The sequence below is a fragment of the Coturnix japonica genome, chromosome 14 (genome assembly GCF_001577835.2).
Source record: "Coturnix japonica isolate 7356 chromosome 14, Coturnix japonica 2.1, whole genome shotgun sequence".
Lineage (NCBI taxonomy): Eukaryota > Metazoa > Chordata > Aves > Galliformes > Phasianidae > Coturnix > Coturnix japonica.
In genome coordinates this window covers 12,229,663-12,248,328 of record NC_029529.1, presented here as the reverse complement: position 1 = coordinate 12,248,328, position 18,666 = coordinate 12,229,663, and the positions used below count along the sequence as shown (strand labels likewise).

Here is an 18,666-nt window from a genome sequence, read left to right as displayed (position 1 = left end):
GGCCCCCAGCCCTGAGACACACATTGCTCGGTTAGGGCTCTCCCCCCAGCCAAGGCTGCAGGGGTGAGCCCCCCAGCACAGAGGTGGTGGCTATGGAGTGCTGTCCCTCACTGAGGGGCAATGGGGAGCACTGCAGGCACCAGGAGGGCTTGGCTGCAAAGAGGCAGCTGGTGAGAAGCTGGAGTACAGAGAGCGTCTTTTCTGGGGCTCTGTGGGCAGTCCCATTAACTTACTTACAGTAGCACTGCCTTATAATTTCTCAGCGCTGTTGCATTTTGTGGGCCATCACTTTTAATTTCTGCCCTTGTTAACCTGCACAGCAGTACTGACTCAGTGCAGAACAATGCGTTGGACAGGCAGGCAGAGCCGTGATTCATGCTGCTGCTGGAGGGATGAGCCTTCTTCTGTGTGTGCTTATTAATTTCTCCCAGCGCGTGAGTCAGCCCCCCTCGGGCAGGGAGGCAGCCCCAGGGCTTGGGAGCGAGGAGCTGGGGGGTGCGGGCAGCCCCGGGGCCAACAGAGGCTCCATGATGGTTTTCTCCCACCTGCCCAGCCCTTGGAGGGCAGATCTCCTGCAGAAGGTGCTGGGTGAGCAGCTGCTGGGCGCCCTCGGTGCGGGTGTTCCATGCAGACCCCGGGAGGACGATGAGCCCATTGAGGACCAGGAGCTGCGTGGCACCACTGCCAGCCCAGCCCAGAGATCCTCCCCGGTGCCTGCAGTGCCCTGCTGCCGCTGGGTCTCTGTCTGTGCCATTTCTCTCTCCTTGGCTCTGTTTGTTGGGAGCGTCCGGCATTCACCTTTTTGCCCAACAGGGACGTCAGGTCTCACTGTGTGTGTATATGTTGGAGAACACCTTTGGCAGTGCCCCTTCCCACGCACCCAGCCCCACACCAACACTGTCTCCTCTGTGCCAACTCCAGGGCCGTGCTGGCCGAGGGCAGCTCCCAGCACACCTCCCAGTACATCTCCCAGCACATCATCTCCCATCACGCTGCCTGTGCCCCACGCAGCAGCTCGGAGCTGTTTTGGAAAGGGCTGCGGCGCGGCATGATGTCAGCAGCACGGTAGTATCTCTGTCTCCAGCCTCGTTAGGCGCTTCCTGTGCTCTGGCTCTGGCTCTGGCGCGCCCGCCGTGTCTGCGCGCTTTCTTCTCTTCCACAATTCCCCAAGGATTTCTTTTCAACTGTTTTATTTTTTTTTCCCTTCCCTTTTATTTTTTCCCTTCCTACATCCCTTACCCAGCAGCTTTTTCATCTCTTTTTCCTGTTCTCCCTTCCCGAGCTCCTTACTCCCCCCTGTTCCCCAGGGACTGCCCAGAGTGTCCTCTCCCCATTGAACCACTCTCCTCCCAGCTGCCTTCTCTCTCCCCATCCCCACAAATCCTTCTCACTGAGGATGTGTGGCTGTGCCATCCTCCCCTCCATCCCCATCCCCATCCCTTGCCCCTGTCCCTGTCCCCATCCCTGTCCCCACACCAGCCCTGGGCTCCCCATACCCTGCAGCCACCACACTAACCAGCACCATGGCTTCCTGCCGGGGAGGAGCAGATGCAAGGCTGAATCACGGCTCTCCAGCGAGTGTTTACTGAGCACGAACAAAATATGATTTATTTCTTTAATTTCTTCCCTCTCAGCAGCCCAAATGCCGCCTGAATGTGGGTGGGCTTCCCCAGGGCCTGGGCACGAGGTGCTGTGTTTCCCCTGGAAGCTGCTCTGAGCACAGACACCCACAGCCCATTGCAGCTCTGTGTGTTGTTCTTGGGGTGCTTTGGATGAGCACTTCTCACAGCTCCCATAGGGGTGGGTACTGCTCTGCCTGCAGGGATTCTACATGGTGTCATGGTGAGACAGACTGCTGGTTTTCCATCCCTGGCCATGCTTGTGACTTGCCAGGTCATCTAATCCTCGGCACATTTGTTTTTCTGTGCTACTGCCACAAATCCTGCTACAGTGCCCCATGGAGGCTGCTGTGCTGGAGCCCACAGGGACGGGGTTGTGAGGGCTCTGGGGTCTGAGCTTGCCCTCATCTTCATCCCAGCACTGATAAATGCCCATCTTATTGCAGTGAAGTCAGGTCTTTGCCCATTTAACCCCACATGGAGTCAAATGTGTGCTTTTCTCCTGAAGCAGCTCTGCCCATCAATGGCTTGGGGCTGGGGCTGGAGCTTGGGGACCCTGCGGGTACACAATGCCATGGGGCTGGTGATGCCAGACAGGACCTGGGGTACGGGGTCAGCAAGTGAGGAAGTGAGTTCACGGGCTGTGGTGGGACAGAAGGAGGAAAGTAGTGAATGAAATGGTTTGTTGTTTGTGGAGCATTGCTGCATCCTGGGATGGCAAGGCACAGGTCAAGCACTATGGAGAGCTGGTGTGGGATGCTCCTCCCAGGCAGATAAACCCACGTCTGAGCTGGGAGGGGACATTTCCATGGAAATTGCCTCCAGGTCTGTGATTGCCAGCTCACCTGGGGTGGTTGTGCTGCCCTGTAATCGTGGGGAGAGACCGTGGAATGGAGCCGGGACGGGCGGCTGCTGTGCAGCCAGGGAGGGGACGAGGAGGAGGAGGAGAAGGAGGAAGAAGCTGGAGCCCCTCTGAAGACCAGAGCGTAGCAGAGATGGTGAGCAGTGCACCTTGCAGAGCTGGGGAACCCTGGGATATAATTTGGGAAAAGCCTAATGGGAACCAAAGCATCTGGCTGTGGTGGAGGCCAGGAGGGTAAAGGGGCTCAGGGGGGCACGAGGTGAAGGGCTGGGCTGGAGTGGCTGCCAGGTGGTGTGGGGGCACCACGTGCTGCCCTGCACTTGGAGGGGTCAGTGTGACTGGTGGGACATGGGATGGAGCAGTTGATGGTTCTCAACTGAATCTCAATGCAGTCTCGGAGGCAGCAGGTCCATTTTGAGCCAGTGGGAAGGGGGGTGGGGAACAACACTTGGGGTCCCTCTGTGCCCCAGGCTTGGGGGCAGCCAGCAGGGGAATGCTGGGCTCCCCTTGTGCAGCTGGGATGTGCTGGTGTGTAGTGCAGGCCCTTGGCACGTGTCTTCTGAAGGCACAAATAAAAAGTCCATGGCCATGAATCCCACAGCATCACCAATCCCAGCGCTGAGTTGAGCTGAGCTCTGTGCTGTACCTACAGGGAGCTCAGAGGGGCTTCCAAGGGCTGCCAGATGTAGCTGGTACGTGCGGTGACGTTGGATGCAGAAGGGGTGGAAGGTGGGTGCTCTGTGGAGCACGCTCTTCCCTTCCCTGTGCTGACAGCCATAACGCCAATAAAACAAATGTTTGTTTTCTCATCTGTTTGATGTGCAGCAGTGGCAGCACGAGGAGCTCGCTCAGCCCCCACCCCTGTGGTGCTGCGGGAGCGTGACGTGAGCTCTCACTACCAGTAAATGGCATTTGGGGAGGAAAAGGGAGAAAGGAAAGGTTACTGTGTTGTTCTTTGTGATGGATGAAAGAGCTGTCAGCTCTGTCCTGCAGTGCTGGATCCCCGGGTGTTCCTGGGACAGCAGCAAGGAATGCGTTTTGCAGGAGTTCTTTGCTTGGAGCAACCATTTGGCTCTTGTGGGTCTGAAAAATTTAACTGAGTAACAAATCCATGGAGTTATCAGTCACTGTCTGGCTTCAATGGAAACACTGAGCTGACCTGGCCTGTCCAGGCCTCCATCCCCAGGCAGGGGAGTCTCCCTGTGGGGGCTGTGTGCCATCCTGTGCTGCTGATGCCATGCCCTGCATTGCAGCACAGCTCTTGCAGGAGCTGCCATTGAGCAGGCAGCGCTGGGGCAAGGAGCAGAATCCTGCTGTGGGCTGGTGGGAAGGGCTCGGTGCAGGATGGGGCTCATTGCAGCCACACTGCGCCTGTGGAAATACAGGAAAATTGGGTGTTTTGCTCCTCTGGGATGTTACACAGCGTGTGTGTGGGGTGAGGAGCAGAGGAGTGCCGAGCTGTCTGTGTGCACTGCATCCCTGCAGCTGTGGGTGTCCCCTCTGGCTGCATCGGTGTCACAGAGGGCGCCCAGAGCCCCAGCAGCACAGAACAGCAGCTCTGGAGCTTTGATCCCCACCGTGATGGCATGGGGCACAACGAGCAGGACGGGCTGGGGGGCTGCACACAGCCATGGTCAGATGGGAAACTCCTGACCCTGAGCCGCTTTAATCCCAGCGCCGGCCAAGAAACGTGACGCTGAGCAAACAGGAGGAAATAAAAGGGAAAACAGAGCTCACTCTGGGCTCCGAGATGGCCTTTTCACTGGCAGAACCGGCGCTGTCTGCGTGCAGAAATCTTCATTTCAGACCCGGTCTTTAAATGCAAATGTGGCTTTAAATAGCTGTTCCTGCGCACACGTTCTGGTGCCTTCTGCCACGGAGCCAATGGATCGCGCTCCCCGTCAGTACATTCTTGTCTCATTTTGTATCCCCATACATTAAATTGATAGTTTGGGGGATTACAGCTCGTTCCAAGATTACATGGGTGGAGTCCCCTTTATATGGCCATGCTGGTATGTAGTGAATTTGAATTGGCACAGCAGAAAACTGGAAAATTTGGAACAGATAACTGTCTCCTATCTTTATATGGGAACATCAGAGCTCTTAGCTTTATTCTGGGGTTCCTGCCATTCCAAATATAATTTATTCTTTTATATAACTGTTTTCATATGATACACTCTTCGGAGTGGATAATGATTTGGGGATGAATATAAGCTCCCCCCCACACCCCCCCATCCAAGGCTGTCTTCCCAATTAATGAGATTGGGAACACGTTCCAAAAAGCTTTTTTCCCCTCCGGGCTTTTTAAAATGCTCTCAAATTATTCTGCAGTGTGTCTCGCGCTTCCTCCATGGGGTTTGGTGCCTCAGCACGTAGTGGTGGTCGGGCTGCACGGTGCGGGGCCACGCGTGGGGCAGCAGCAGGGTGGCACTGGGGGCCCATAGGGAACCATGGCTCCTTTCCTGCAGGGCTGCTGGGGCAGGGCTGCTCCTGGAGAAGTGTGTGGCACCAGATTGGATTTCCCACAGACTCACATGCAGCAATGATGGGTTGGAACATCCTTCTCTTCTCCATCTGCACATCCCCAGCTCTCAGCCTGTCCCATAGGAGAGCTGTTCCATCCCTTCTATTGTTTTTGTGGCCCTTCTCTGGACACACTCCAACAGCTCCATGTCCCTCCTGCACTGAGGACTCCCCATCTGGACGCAGTGCTCCAGGTGAGGTCTCACAGCTCAGATCCCTTCCCTTGCCCTGCTGGCCATGCTGCTTTGGTGCACCCGGGATCCATCGGCTTTAGGGCTATGAGGGCACAGTGCTGGCTCATGCCCAGCTGCCATCCACCAGTACCCCAGTCCTTTGCAGCAGGGCTGTGCTCCACCCTTACATCCCCCAGCATGGGTTTTCATGACCCACGAGCCATCATGTCCCAGCAGCTACAGCCAGCAGAGGGGTGAAGCAATGAGGAGCTACCATGTGCCTTGTGTGCCAGGCTGGGCACCAGGGGCTGGGCAGCTGCCCCCATCCCCACCGGGCAGCGAGCAACATGGGCTCCACTGGCACATGGCATGCTGGGCTCCCCAGTGCATGCAGTGCTGTGTGAGGCTGCACTGCACAACCCCAGCTCTGCCTTTGCCTCAGCCCCAGTGCTCGGGAGCCACACTGGGTGCAGGTTTGGGGGCTGGGCTTCAATCAGCATTAGCCCCCAGGTTTGTTTGGAGGAGTGTTCTTCCAGCATGGAAAAAATCACCTCCCTCGGTTTTTGTCTCTCCTTTTGTTTGTGTGGGCATTGGTTATTCTAGGAGCACTGAGCCACATTTTATTGGGATGACTGAGAAAGCTGCCACCTGCGAGCAGCTGCTTCTCTTTGGGGATCGTTTTGGTGTCATTTCTAAACAATAGCACGAGGCTTCTTCAGCCCCGCTCAGAACGTGGTTCTCCCAGGGACACTGCCCAGAAAAAAAGATGAGCTCAGATCATGCTTGGCAACATTTCAGGGGGTAAGAAGTGCAGCGGGAGTGATGTGTGTTGGTGGGAATCAATGGATCATGTAGAACTGCCTCGGCCCCTCTGTGCAGCCGCCTTCCCAGCCCCATGGCTGTTGTTTCCCAGTGCAGCTCAACATCAGAGCTCAGCGCCGTCCTTTACAGCGTTCTCCTGTTTGATGCCTGCATAAGCCCTGTCTGTCACTGGGCACCTCTTTCCCTCTTGGTGCTTCTGGTGATGCTGCACTTTGAAGCAGGCTCTGAGCATCATGTGGAGTGCTGCTCTTCTCAGAGCAAGGGCAGCATCAGCAGCACCGGCCCAACTCTGTGATGCTGGCATAGGGAAAGGAAGAGGGTCCTGGTGGTGACGGCCCTGGCCATGCTTGGGACAGCACTTTCTTAGTCACATTGGCCAGCAGTCCTAAAACGGGGGAGATTTAGGTGAGATGTGAGGAGGAAATCCTTCACTCAGAGGGCGATGAGATGCTGGCACCGCTGCCCAGAGCTGTTGGTGCCCATCCCTGGAGGTGCCCGTGGCCATGGATGGGCCCTGGGCATCCTGAGCTGGGAGGGGGCACAGCCCATGGCAGGGCTGGGGGCTGGGAGAGCCCTTCCCACCCAACCATGCTGGGATTCAGCCCTTCCATCTCAACCAGGCACCATCCTCACTCCCAACCACCGTCTCTTTTGGGATGTGCCATGTGCAGGGGCTGCTCCTGCCCCACCAGTGCCCTGAGCTCTATCCAAGAGCTGCTCACCTCCATCCCTGGGGCGGAACGGCAGAGCTCAGCACAAGCCTCACTCAAGGATTTGTTTTAAAAATACATGCCGATAAAAATGACTCTCTCCATTATTTCATTAAGGGATTTCAAACGTGCTTCCTAAGCCCTGAGTCATCAATGAAATGAGCAAGCAGCAGCAGCGCGGCGGCCCCGTGGAACGTGACTCACGCTGCAGTGTGGGGTGTGCGCTGAGCACGGGGATGCTCGCACCTCCCTATGCCCCCACCCCCCCCAGGCTCTCCCCGTGGCATCAGCAGAGCCCTCTGTGGCTCTGGGTTTGTTTTGCCTGTGGATCTGCAGCTCCCAGAGCCCCAGCTTGGCACTGATGTGCCCAAGCTGCCAGTGTGCAGCTCTCCTGGCAGCCAGCAGATCCCAGTCTCAATGTGTGTGAGACGGCCAGCGTTCAATGCTGTGTTGTATAACTGCAGAGATTAAAACTTCCATAGGCCATATCAATTCAGGAGGGATTGATCATTCCGCCCAGGGTGCAGAGGATCCAGGCCATCTTCTGCTCTGTGTTGGGAGCTCTGCCTCTCTCCCAGCGCAGGAGGGGGAAGCAGAGCTCATCCCAGCTCCCTGCACACCAGCAGCTCTGCCCAGCTCTGTGTGGCTCATCTGGTTGGTGTCACAGCCCCCAGCGATGCTGATCCTCTCCCCTCTCTGGATTCAGCTCTGCTGAGTGCCAACATGGTTCTCTGAAGATTCAGCTTTATGTTCCCATTGTGCTTCCTCACACTCAGCTTCATTACAACAGTCCATCCTTCCACCCCGTGGTGCTTCCCTCATCCACTCATCCACGGTTGTCCCCACCTGTCACCTATTGCTGAGATCACCCCACGTTCTGCAGCGGGGCCAGGGCTGTAGGTGCAGAGGTTCTGGTGCTGTTGGTGCAATGGGACTGGGACCAATGGTAAAACAGGGCTGGGGCTGTTAGTACAGCAGGACTGGAGCTGTTGGAGCAGAGAGGCTGGGGTTGTCACTGCCCCGGAGTGATGCTGCTCCTCACCAAAGGGCTTCCATTACATCCCACATAGATGGGATGCCAAGAGCACATCCTCACCCCCTGTGCGTGCTGAGGAGAAAGAAATGAGATGTTGGGGGAGTTTTGGCTGTGTGCTGTGCACAGACCCTCTTTCTTCTGGGAAGAGGGTGAGGAGGGCTGTGTGGGGCTGTGGGGAGGCACGGGGCGGACAGGGGTCAGCCAGGGGGTGCAGGGCAGCCAGGAGCTGAGCCTCGGCTGCTGGCCCCGCTCCAGGCCCAACTCCTTGGACATGGGGCTGGAATTCTGCTGTCCCTCCTCGGCTGCTATTTTCTTAGTGAGGCTCCAAATGAGATGTTTTGGCTAGCCATCATTACAGAGCTCCCCGCTTTCTTGTTTTGTTTTTCCTCTCTCCAAAGCTCGTGCCTCGTTGTTCTATTCCAGCTATCTAATACCCCCTGAGTTTTCCATGACTCTTAAAAACCAGCTGCTCAGCGGGCTTGCATTAACCCGTTCCTTGCCCTCTGGGGCTGCTGCTGCCAGCTGTGGGGCTCCCAGCGTCACTTCTGGGGCTCTCAGTGCCAGCTGTGGGGCTCTTGATGCCAGTTTTGCCTGTGCCAACTTTGTGCTGGGCCACCTCAGGCTCTGAGCTGCCTTTGGGCAGTGGTGGCCGTCCTGCAGAGCTCCACAGCAATGATGAGTTTGTGTGATCTGGTGATGGAGTGAAAATGAGACGGGTGTTACTTGGGGATGGTCTGAGGATGGTTCCCTGAGGAAAACCATGAGGACAGTGCACACAGAGTCTGCAGAGGAGCCTCTGAGTGTGGGAGATGGGAGGAAGGCTCAGCAAGGAGGAGGAGGAGCATTGTAACGTATAGAAGAGGCTTCAGTGAAAGTCACCTCATTCTGGGGAGCTGCTCGGTGCTCGGTGCGGCTGTGGGCTGCAGCACAGCTCCCATCACATTGCCCTGCGCTGCTCCTGCCCCATCGCGTGGGGCTCCACTGTTCCCACTGAGCTCTGCCCAGGCCGGTTCTTGGGCACATCCCTGTCTATAGGATGAGGTCTATAGTGTGGGGGCAGCGCAGCCCCAGCTCCACGCTCCCCGTGCCGTAGGTTTGGCTGCAGTTGGGGCTGGGAGCGGGTGGGTGCCCGCAGCCCCATGGAAATGTGGCACGGAAAACCTGCCCAGCGACACTGCGGGACGGCACTGAGCCCCGCAGCTTTCCTTAGGGCTGGGCAGGGATCGCTCCCGGTCCCCATTAGCATTCGGCCCCGCTGCTGCTTCGGCGCTCGCCTTCGCGATTGCCTGGCAACCACGGAGCAAAACTACAACAGCTGCCGGGCCCGCCGTGCCTCCCGACAGCCGGAATCCGCCCGTGGAGACGGGGACGGGGAGAGGACGGTGGCCCGGCCACCCGGTGCCACTGCCCGGCACCCCGCGCTGCTGGGCTGCGAGGGCAGGGCTGTCCCTGGAGCAGGAGCTGCAGTGGCTGCGCTGCTGCCCTGGCTTGGTGGGTCTGTTTGTCTGTCTGTCTGTCTGTCCTTCCATCCATCAGCCCATCTGTCTGCCTCACCGTGAGCATCACGCTGCACCCAGTGCATCCCCCCAGTGCTGGGGGCCTCCCTGTGCTCATCCCATCCCTTCATCCTGCAGGGTCGGGGTGGCACTGGGCTTCCAATAGCACATGTTGGTTCCGGTAGTGGATTTGTGCAGGCGCGGGTGTGTGGTAACTCACGAGCATTGGGCCGTCCTCGTTGTGCACGTGGTTGGGGTTTTACTGGACAGAAGAATTTAATGGACCCGTCCCCATGCATGTGGGTCTCCCCGCTGACCCCACACCCTTTCCTGCTCCCAGCCTGCCCTGTGAGTGGCAGCAGATGTGGGTATGCTGGGCCCAGACTCAGTGCATCCTCATGCTGCTGCCATGACCCTTTCTCAGCACAGCCCTGGTGACTGCAGGCTGTGCCTGCACCGTGTTTGGGGTGGGAGATCCTGAGCTGGCAGCCCAGAGTGCCCCATCCTGCCCAGCCATGCACACAGCCCTTCCTGCTCACACATCGTCATCAATGGCACAGCATGGCCATGGATTAAAGGGACATAACTGTTTTGTCTTCTGTCTTGCAGAGCCTGGGGTCAGCAGACAAGAAGGACTTCTACCAGTCCAAGTAAGTGCTGGTGGTGTTGGTGAGTAATTGCGTGGAAGTTCCCGGTTGGTCCGTACCGTCAGGCAGCTCTGCCTTGCTAAGATTAGACATCTCAGTGTACAGGAATAGCTGCAGCAATTACATGAGCAAGGATGAGAGCGAAGGGCTGTCAGTCACCTTGGCTTTGGGGCATGTGCAGGTCGTTACATCAGATCAGGGGGAGTTGACAGCATGGGGCCAGAGCTGGGACCCCATGGGGCTGTGCAGTGGGGCAGGGAGTGACTGCTCCCATCTCCCATCTCCACTCTGCTGTTGGCACAGGGAGCTGCTGTTGTTGGGTGCGTGCTGGGACATCCAGGGCCCATTCTGTGCTTCTACTCGAGGCCCTTTGTGTGTGCTATGGAGCAGAGCGTGGGGCTGCGCTGCTGACCAGGCTCAGTGTGCACAGTGCTGTGGGTGAGTGCTGGGATGGCTGTGGGAGCCCCGTTGGGGCTGGGGAAGGCTGCTGCTTCCTGGAGGCGTTTGCTGTTCAGTGTCAGGCGTGGACTGGTTTCTTCAAACCAAGAGGGAAATGTTGGTTGTAATAATGATCATAAAGCCCCGTGTGAGTGCAGACCAAAATACCTGGATTTAATTAAAGCGGCGCTGAGAGCAGCACTCAGTTGCTGGGGGCAGCTCGTGTTTGCAGCACTCGAGGTGTCAGCCCTGACGTTGCCCATGTCCCTGTGCACAGCTATGGCCGTGCTCAGCCCTCTGCACCCTGGAGATCCTGCAGCCATCCTGTCCCTGCTCCACATTCAAGGCTGCCGCCCACCTTCCGTGTGAAGCCTCGGAGGTGCAAACACACCTCTGAAACCTCCTTATGTAACTGCAGCATCTCGTGTTTGTTTTGCCTTGCAGTATTCATTAAGCCAAGAGTGTCTGTGGCTAATTTGTTATCACCCTGCTCTTAAGGTGGATGTCTTACACTGAGACCTCTCTGTGCCGGCACAGGGATGGAAGTGAGTGTTTCATCTCTGAGTCATTACCTTGTAACTCCTTGGCATCTTTAAGGATCTGGAGACCAGTATTTACACCTTGGAAGCACTAAAAGCCATCACGATAATCTAGATGTGTTCCTAAGCAGGATGTTCATTTCACTGCCTCCTTAACTCAGGCGCTATCATTACAGCAGTAATAACAGCAGTGTACCTGTGTGCTGGGTTTCACTTCTTTGCAGTGCCCAAGAGCCAGAGAGCTGCTCAGCTGGGATGCTGCAAGGAGCTGCTGAGTGCCAGGCAGTGAGAGCAGGAAGCCCAGGGGAAGGGAGGGCTGAGGGGTGGTGCAGATGCTGCCAGGGGGTAGGGGAGGTGATCGCCAGCACATCTGTGCAAGAAATTGCCCCAGGCTGCCTTCACTGAGCTGGACGGTGCATTGCCCAGCATTAGGAAGGGTTCTGAAGGCATGGGGGGCAGCTGAGGGGCAGCAGAGCCCTAACCCTGGCTTTAGAGTGAGGGAGTTAACTCCTCCTCACGCCGTGTAATAAGGCAAAGGAGATTCCATTGCCAGGCAGGGTATCCGAGCTGAGCCACTGGGACTTTAAAAATATATTTTCCCTGGGGGTTTGGACAGTGGACACAGATCCTGCGTTATGGGCAGGTGGAGAGCTCTGAGCCTCCCCAAGTGCTGGGAAAGGAAGGGAATCCTTCCAAGGTGCTTCTGAGAAATGTTGTGGTTCAACAAATGTCGCTCTGGGGCTGGAGAGCAGAGCAAGACTGGAGCTGATGGAAGGGGAAGGGTGGCAGGAGTGGGTGTGAATGGCAGGAGGTTGCCTCGGATGTCTGCAGAGGGCAAAGATGGTTCTGCAGGGGAGAGGATGGGACACAGCCTGGAGCTGTGGAGCGGGAGGGCCATGGAGGGGTTCTGTACCCCACGTCCAGGGTCAGAGGCCCCTTCTCTCACTGTGCCGGGGTGGCACCAGCATCAGTGGTACCTGACGTGGGACCAGGGATGAGGATCTGCTCCTAAATGTGCCAGCCCAGGGGACAAGGTTCTGCTCAGCTGCAGCCCACAGGACAGGAGGAGCAGTGCTCCGTGCTGGCTCAGTGCTGCTGCCGGCTCTGGCAGAGCAAAGTTTGGGGTTTAGTTATTTCTGTACAGCTTTCAATGTGTTAAGCGAGCTTTCAATGCAGGCTCTTGCTGTGCCGGTTGTCATAGAAACTTGAAGGGCTTTTTTCTCCTATCCCCCCAGCCCCTTTCTTTAAACCAAAGCCGTTTTTTCCCCTCATAATTTCACTTCCAATCCAATTAAACCTGCTCAGCCCCTGCCACACCAGGAGCTGGTGTATTTGCATTGTGTCTCCTTTTGTCCTCACCTAAGGGTGGCACACCTTGGCAGCCCTGGGTCCCAACCCATGGGGACTCCAATACACTGGGGGTCCCATGCTGTGCCCAAGGCCACGCAGGGGGACTCATGCCCTGAGGGCAGCATTATGGCTCATTGGGCCACACTGGGACAAGCTGGGAGCCCCCTGCACCCACTGCAGCCCTCCCACATCCACCACGCCTGCCATTAATCACGGCTGAGGAAGGAGGCACAGAGGGGTTGGGTTTGTGGGTTTGGTGGTTGGGGCTGTCACATTGCACTGTGTGGGCTGTGGATGCTCTGTGAGCAGCAGCCCTTCCTCCCAGCTGCTCTAAGGGGCCCAGTGAGGCCCCATCCCTGTGCCAGCCCCCCGGCTCTGCCCCTCTATGGAGTGGGGCATGTGCTGCTTTCTCCCTGACCTGTGCTCTGGTCTGGGGGAACGGGAGCAGGATTTCTGTCAATAAACTGAATGCAGCTCGAGCTTTTAGAAGCAGGACATTTTCCCAGCCCTTGGATCCATTTTGTGGCCCGTCCCCCTGTGTCCCCTCTGGTTTCAGTGTCCCAATTTAAGCACAGCATCCTGATGGCAGGAGTGCTCCCCTGCCACCCTCAGCAGCACACGGAGGTACCTCCCCTCTCCCACAAGAACCACATCAGCCCCTTTAGCCGCAGCACCACATTAGGGCCTTGTGCAGGGCTGTTCACCCGTGGTGACCCCCACAGTCCCTCCCTTGCTGGGACAACTCTGTGCCCCTGAACATGGCTGGGATCCATTCCATGGCTCAGCTCAGCACTACCAGGCAGCCCACGTTTCTCTCTTTGCCCCTCAGTATTTACTGTTGCATCCATCTTTCTGTCATCCATTCATTTTCAGAGTGAGGATTCTGGTTCCTCCCCAGTCTCTGGACGCAGCCATCACTAAGCATGTGAGCTCACTGTGAACAGCTCTGCAGTTCCCCATTCTGTTTGGGATCTGCCAGCCAGCTCCCAGCCTGCTCAGTGTGCCGTATTGGCACCATGTAGTACTATTATCCTTTCAAATCAGTGTTATGAAGTGCTGGGCGCTCCGGCTGCAGGGGCTGTGTGTGCACGCAGTGTTTTTACAACTCAGTCTGCATTCACTAACGAGCAAAATCAGGTTCATTTGACAAGACCTCTTTCCCATGAAGACCTGCCGGCGGGTTTTAATTACAGCCCACGTCCTTTAATCATGTCTTAATTTCACACCAGATGAGCCCAGGCTCTGGGTCTCAGCCCTGGCCTCTCTGCAGCCAATTGGGTCTCCCTCCCCCAGGCTCTACATGGCGCAGTGGGGCTTCCTGCCCCCCAGCCCCACAGCCTGAGCCCTGCCCAGGGCACGGTGGGACCCAGCGGTAGCTGTGCTGTTCTGCCTGTCCCAGCTGTGTGTTTTCCGAATCAAGTTTCTACACACTCTTAACTCTTCATTTCGATGGCCTCTCTTTGTTGCGTATTCCATTTCCACTCTGAGCCCTCATTTGGCAAACAGGGCTTTAAGCCACTTGCTCGTTTTCCTACCTATAAAACTGGACTTTGCAGACACCCAACAAACTCCCTGTAAGAACTCCGTATTTTTTCCCCTGACTTTTTCAAAGCCTTTCCTTGCAGTGGGTTTATCCCATCTCCCATGTGTAAGAACAGCCATTCTGCAGCCCCACGGGTGCCCATCCGGCTGCCACCATCCCTTGTTGCTCTGCAAGGATTGCAAGCAGCTCTGTGTGCACCTGACTCCAGCCTTGCATGATGAAGGTTTGGCCCCAGGAATGCTTGGAGATGCACGTGCTGCGGCTCTGCTCATCCCTGCTGTGCAGAGGCTTCAATCTCCCGACCATGGGAATCATTGCAGCAGGTTTCAGTGGTGTCAACTGCATGAAATCTCTGCCCATGAGTGAAGATTTCCAGTGCCTCACTCTCCTTACTCAGCTTCACCACCCCACGTCACCATGGGGCCATGTGCTGCAGCACAGCAGCTTGCGGCTGCTAAGGCAAAAGCTGCTTGTGCTGGTGGAAATGACAGCACTGGCCTTGATAGCAGTGAGCCTCCAGGCTTCCGTCCTTGTGTGGTGCTTCTGGTGGGGCCATTTGCTGTGGGAAAATGAGGGACCATCATGTGGAATGCACCATTTACCTGGCTGTGCTGCACAGATGTGGAGATAGTGCTAATTTGCTCTGGGACCGGTGTGTCTGCAGACATGAAAGGAGGAAAGCACATCAGTTCTGCTGCACCCTAACAGCAGCAAAGCGGAGATCTGACGCTCTAAGCTTGCCCTCAGGTTTTGGCCATTAGCAAAGGCAGGAGTCAGAGCAACATACTGGCTGCCTGGGATGTGGGGCAGAGAGGGGAGGACACAAGTGCTTGACTGTCCCTGCAGGTCTGGGGCACTGTGTAGGGCAGCAGCAGCTCCAGCTCAGGGCTTGCTGAGACCCAGGCTTGGATGGACTCTGCCCACAGCCAGTCTGCATCTCCCAGCCACGGTCCTGCTGTCATGTCCTGCTGTGTCCCTCTCCTTTTTGTGACAGCAGGTTCAGTGCAGGGGCTGAGGTCATCAGTGCATGGGTTTGGCACTGCTTGTCCCGAGGCTCCTTGCTCCATCAGCTGCCTTCCTGCAGGAAGTGCAGCTCGTGTGCTGCCGTTCCAGATGTTTCACCCCCTCCCAGATGTTTGCAGGCAGCCCCCTGCTGACCCCTGCCATCCCAGCATCCTCACATTGGGCTCACCAGCTGCCCCCACTCAGTGCCACGAGTGCTGCTGTCACTGCAAGGCATGGCTGTGTCCCTGTGCCTCACTGCACACAGCAAAACCTCTGCAGCAACCCACAGGGATCCCTGGAGGAACGTGGAGCCCTGAGTGTGCAAAGGCCATGGTGAAATTCGCACCCCAGCCCAGACACTGGGGGTGTCAGCTAAGTTTTCCCAACACAGACAGAGCCCATTCAGGTTGGCCTGCTCAGACACTGCAGCTTTAATGCCTGAGCACCCAGCGTGTTTCCACTCCCCTCGCATGCATCAATCAGGTCTCGGTGAGGCTCTGAAAGAGCCAGTTTGTTAAACAAACACACTTAGTGTAAAAAGTTTATTCCAGTTAATTAGGACTTCATTGCAATGGAAACAAATTACCCAGCTGTCATCTGCCAAGCCAAACAGTACCAGGGCAGAGGGGGTCCTGGCCAGGCAGGAGACAAACAGCCATCTCAGGCAACCTTATTTATGTCCTTTTTATACCTTTCAGTATTTATTTGGACATTCCTGAGCAGGAGAGCTGGGTTAGCGCCGAGCTGCACGTCCCAGGATTGCATGGTGTTGGCTGTCACCGGCTGCAGGTTCTCAGCTCAGTGCTGGTGCCCGTGGCTGTGGGCACATCCCTGTGCCTCCCCACCAGGCAGGGGGTGCTGTGTCAGTGCCAGGTGCTGCCAGCTCCCGGCGCGCGGAAGCGACAGATAAACCCATAGGATTAGCAGCGGGTAACGTGTCAGGAGCCCGGTGTCCCCTTCCTGCAGCATTAGACACCCGAGCCTGGCGCTGGGGAGGGGGGGTGGAAGTCATCGAGTTACCTCCCCCCACTCGGTACCTCGCTCCCATGGGCTGTCCTTCCTCCATCCCTCTGCTCACAGCTGTGTGGTGTGTGAAGGGTGTGCGTGGTGCGGGATGTTGGGCTCATTGGGCTGCGGCGTGTTGGGTTGAGGTGACAGCGTGGGGACAAACGAGGTGACAGCAGGATCCTGCCCTGGCACCCATTGTGAATTCCTGTGTGCACCCAATGGATGAACCTGCAGAGCGACCTGCACAGGCTCTAGAAGTGGGCACATGAGAACCTGATGAGGTTCAGCACGGCCCAGTGCAGGGTGTTGTACTTGGGCAATCCCAGATCTATGCAGACTGGGAGCGCAGCAGTGTGCACTCACAGCCCCAAAGGCCGACTGCATCCTGGGCTGCATCTATGCTGTGATACTGTGTGGGAAAGACAGCGGCCAGCACTGGGCAGGTCAGGTTAGGCTTTGACTCTGGAGCTGGGAAGGGAGCCTAGGAGGGAGTTTGGCAACTTGGTTCTAAGGAGTCAGCTGGTCCATCTTGAGAGGCACCTGGAGGCCACATGGGTGAAAAGCCACAGAGACCTGTGCTCTTCACAGCAGTGAGCTGCTCCCATTGCTGCCGTGTGGGACATGGGCTCTGGCTCTGCCGCAGGTGTGAGCCCAGCTCAAGTCCTGCTGTCCCCTCTGGCACAGCCCTGGTGCCCAGCAGCACCGCTGTGCAGGGTGCCATGTAGCCCCTCCACTGCCTGGCAGTCCCATGTTCTTGGGAATCCTGATTTGATCTTTCTGCATCAACTTGTTGTCAGTGCTTATTTTTAGCTCCTCCAGCACCGTGTCCCTCAAGGGATTCCTCCTTTCTCTCTCCCTCCCCCATGTTTCTGTGCACCATTGCTGTGTCGATCCCAGCAGGAGCACTGGGCACCACCACCTTGCATGGCACCAGCAGGGCACTGTGCAGGGCCACTGCATCTGCAATGGGGACAGTGGGGACAGTGGGCAGGGGCGCAGCGCACTGGGTGGCCGTGGGCACTGCCCTGCTCGATGATGCACCCCCTGGGGTTTCTCTCTTTTCAGCTGCGTGGAAACAAAACCGAATGTGACCCACAGCACGGGGTTCCCCCGCAGCTCCGCAGCCGGGTCAGATGGAAAGTTTTAAGCATTTTAAAGCTGCGCGCAGAGTAATTCAAAACAAGCCTCGAGTGTGTTTTGGACTCCATCGAGCTGTCGTCGTCGCCCGGCTTCGGCCGCTGTCTGTCCAGGACAAGGGCTCACTTTGAGCCTCCCCTTCTGCTGAAGGGGGAATGTTTTCGTTCCTAATTTAGCGCATCCGTTCCGCCGGGGTCCGACCCGACTCCTGCAGAGCAGCACAGCGCTGGGAGCTCCCGCAGCGCCTCTCCCTGTCACCGCTCACAAACCTGGCTGCCCTCACACTCTGCCTCCTTTCTCTGCTCCCAGCCTTGTGCTCAGTGGGGGGTGTGTGAAGGCACAGTTTGTGCTCCGTTTTGTTTTTTTTTTTCCCCAGGATTTTGTGTTGTTTTGCAGAGAAGGGTGAGTCTGCTTGTTTTTGAATGCCTAAAATATAGGTTGACGCGGTGTGGGCTCATTGCTTGTCCAGGAAAGAGGCAGCAGCGGGAGGTCCCACTCAGGTGTTGGCTCCCAGGCTTCACATCATGAAGCATCACTCTGCCGGGCTGCTCTCACCCTGTCAGATACCCACACGCTTTGGGTTTGGTCCCTCTAGCAGCTGATGGCAGCTGAGAGCCCCTACGAGGCCGTGGGAGTGTGGTCCCCATGGGATGCTGAGCACCTTGGACCCATCTCGCCTTTCCCCTCTTCTCTCATCCAGTTTGCTGTAGGTCTGACTGCAGCAGTTCTAGGGCTGAAGTTGTCATTGAGGTCTGCTAATCTTTATGATGTTCATTAGCGCAGTTCTGATCAAAGAACAGCACGTTCCCTCCCTGTCCTCGTTTTCCCCTTGGTTAATAACCCAATGCTGCTTCGGCTCATTTTGAAAGAGACACAGTAGCTTTGGGAACGGCTCTGGATATAATAGATGGACGTCAGCAATTCCAACCTGGCCTTTACAGCCGCGTTAATTCAAAGAGAGGCGCAGTTTAACAACTGTGTTTTAGATTGCAGAAGGCGCGTTCCGTGTCTGGGGAGTGCTGACAGCCTGCCCCGAGCCCCGGCAGCGTGGGATGCTTTGAGCTGGGGCTGTGCTGGAGCATCCCATAGGGCTGTGCAGTGCCATCCTGTAGGGCTCTATTGGTTGAGCGCACTGGGCTGGGGCTTGGGGTGCCCAGTGCTGAGGCTGTGCTCGGACCTTACCCCAGGGCCAAGTCACTGCAAAGCAGGGCGAGAGGCTGTGCCCATGGGGTGCTCTTGGTAACAGCTGGGGTGGCTGGGGTGGCTGTGTGCCTTTGGCAGCCATGGGTAGGAAAGCACTGGACACCCGTGAGATACCCAAAATCTTGCTGACCGCATCTTCCATCCTATCTATTCCTTGCTCATTTCTCAGCACCTCCAAGTCACCTTTCCTACTGTCTATGGAAACACAGCCAGCACAGACACACCTTGGGGTGCTGTTCCAGGATCCAAACAGCACCGTGTGGATCTGCTGCTGGGACCTCAGGGGGCTGCACGCCCTGTGGCAGCCCAGAGGAGCTGCAGGGCAGTGTGAAGGTGCTGAGATGCGGTTTTGGCAGTGACCTGCAGCGTGTTCTGTGCTGGAGGAACAGCAGAACCACTGCTGAGCATGGTGCAAAGCATTTGTGGTGCTATTGCCAGCGCAAATAGCGCACCTCCTCTTGATTCTTCAGGGCACCAGACTTTCTTTGTGGCAGAACCTTCCTGTGGTTTATCTGTCATTGCTGGCTGTTTGCTTTCAGAGTGTCTGAAGCAACC

At 56.8% G+C, this 18,666-nt stretch overlaps 1 protein-coding gene across 7 annotated transcripts in view; it reads left to right on the top strand.

Moving 5' to 3' along the window:
- LOC107320959 (ankyrin repeat and fibronectin type-III domain-containing protein 1-like) overlaps positions 1–18,666 on the top strand; it is a 104,788-nt gene that overhangs the window by 55,619 nt on the left and 30,503 nt on the right. For 5 of the 7 annotated variants that reach the window (XM_032447638.1, XM_015877371.2, XM_015877370.2 and 2 more), the window contains exon 4: positions 9,851–9,891. In XM_032447638.1, the coding sequence (XP_032303529.1) occupies positions 9,851–9,891 (41 nt within the window). Of the gene's footprint in view, positions 1–8,938; positions 9,237–9,850; positions 9,892–18,666 lie in introns of those variants that run through there. The other 2 variants (XM_015877380.2, XM_015877378.2) reach the window with 2 other exon arrangements.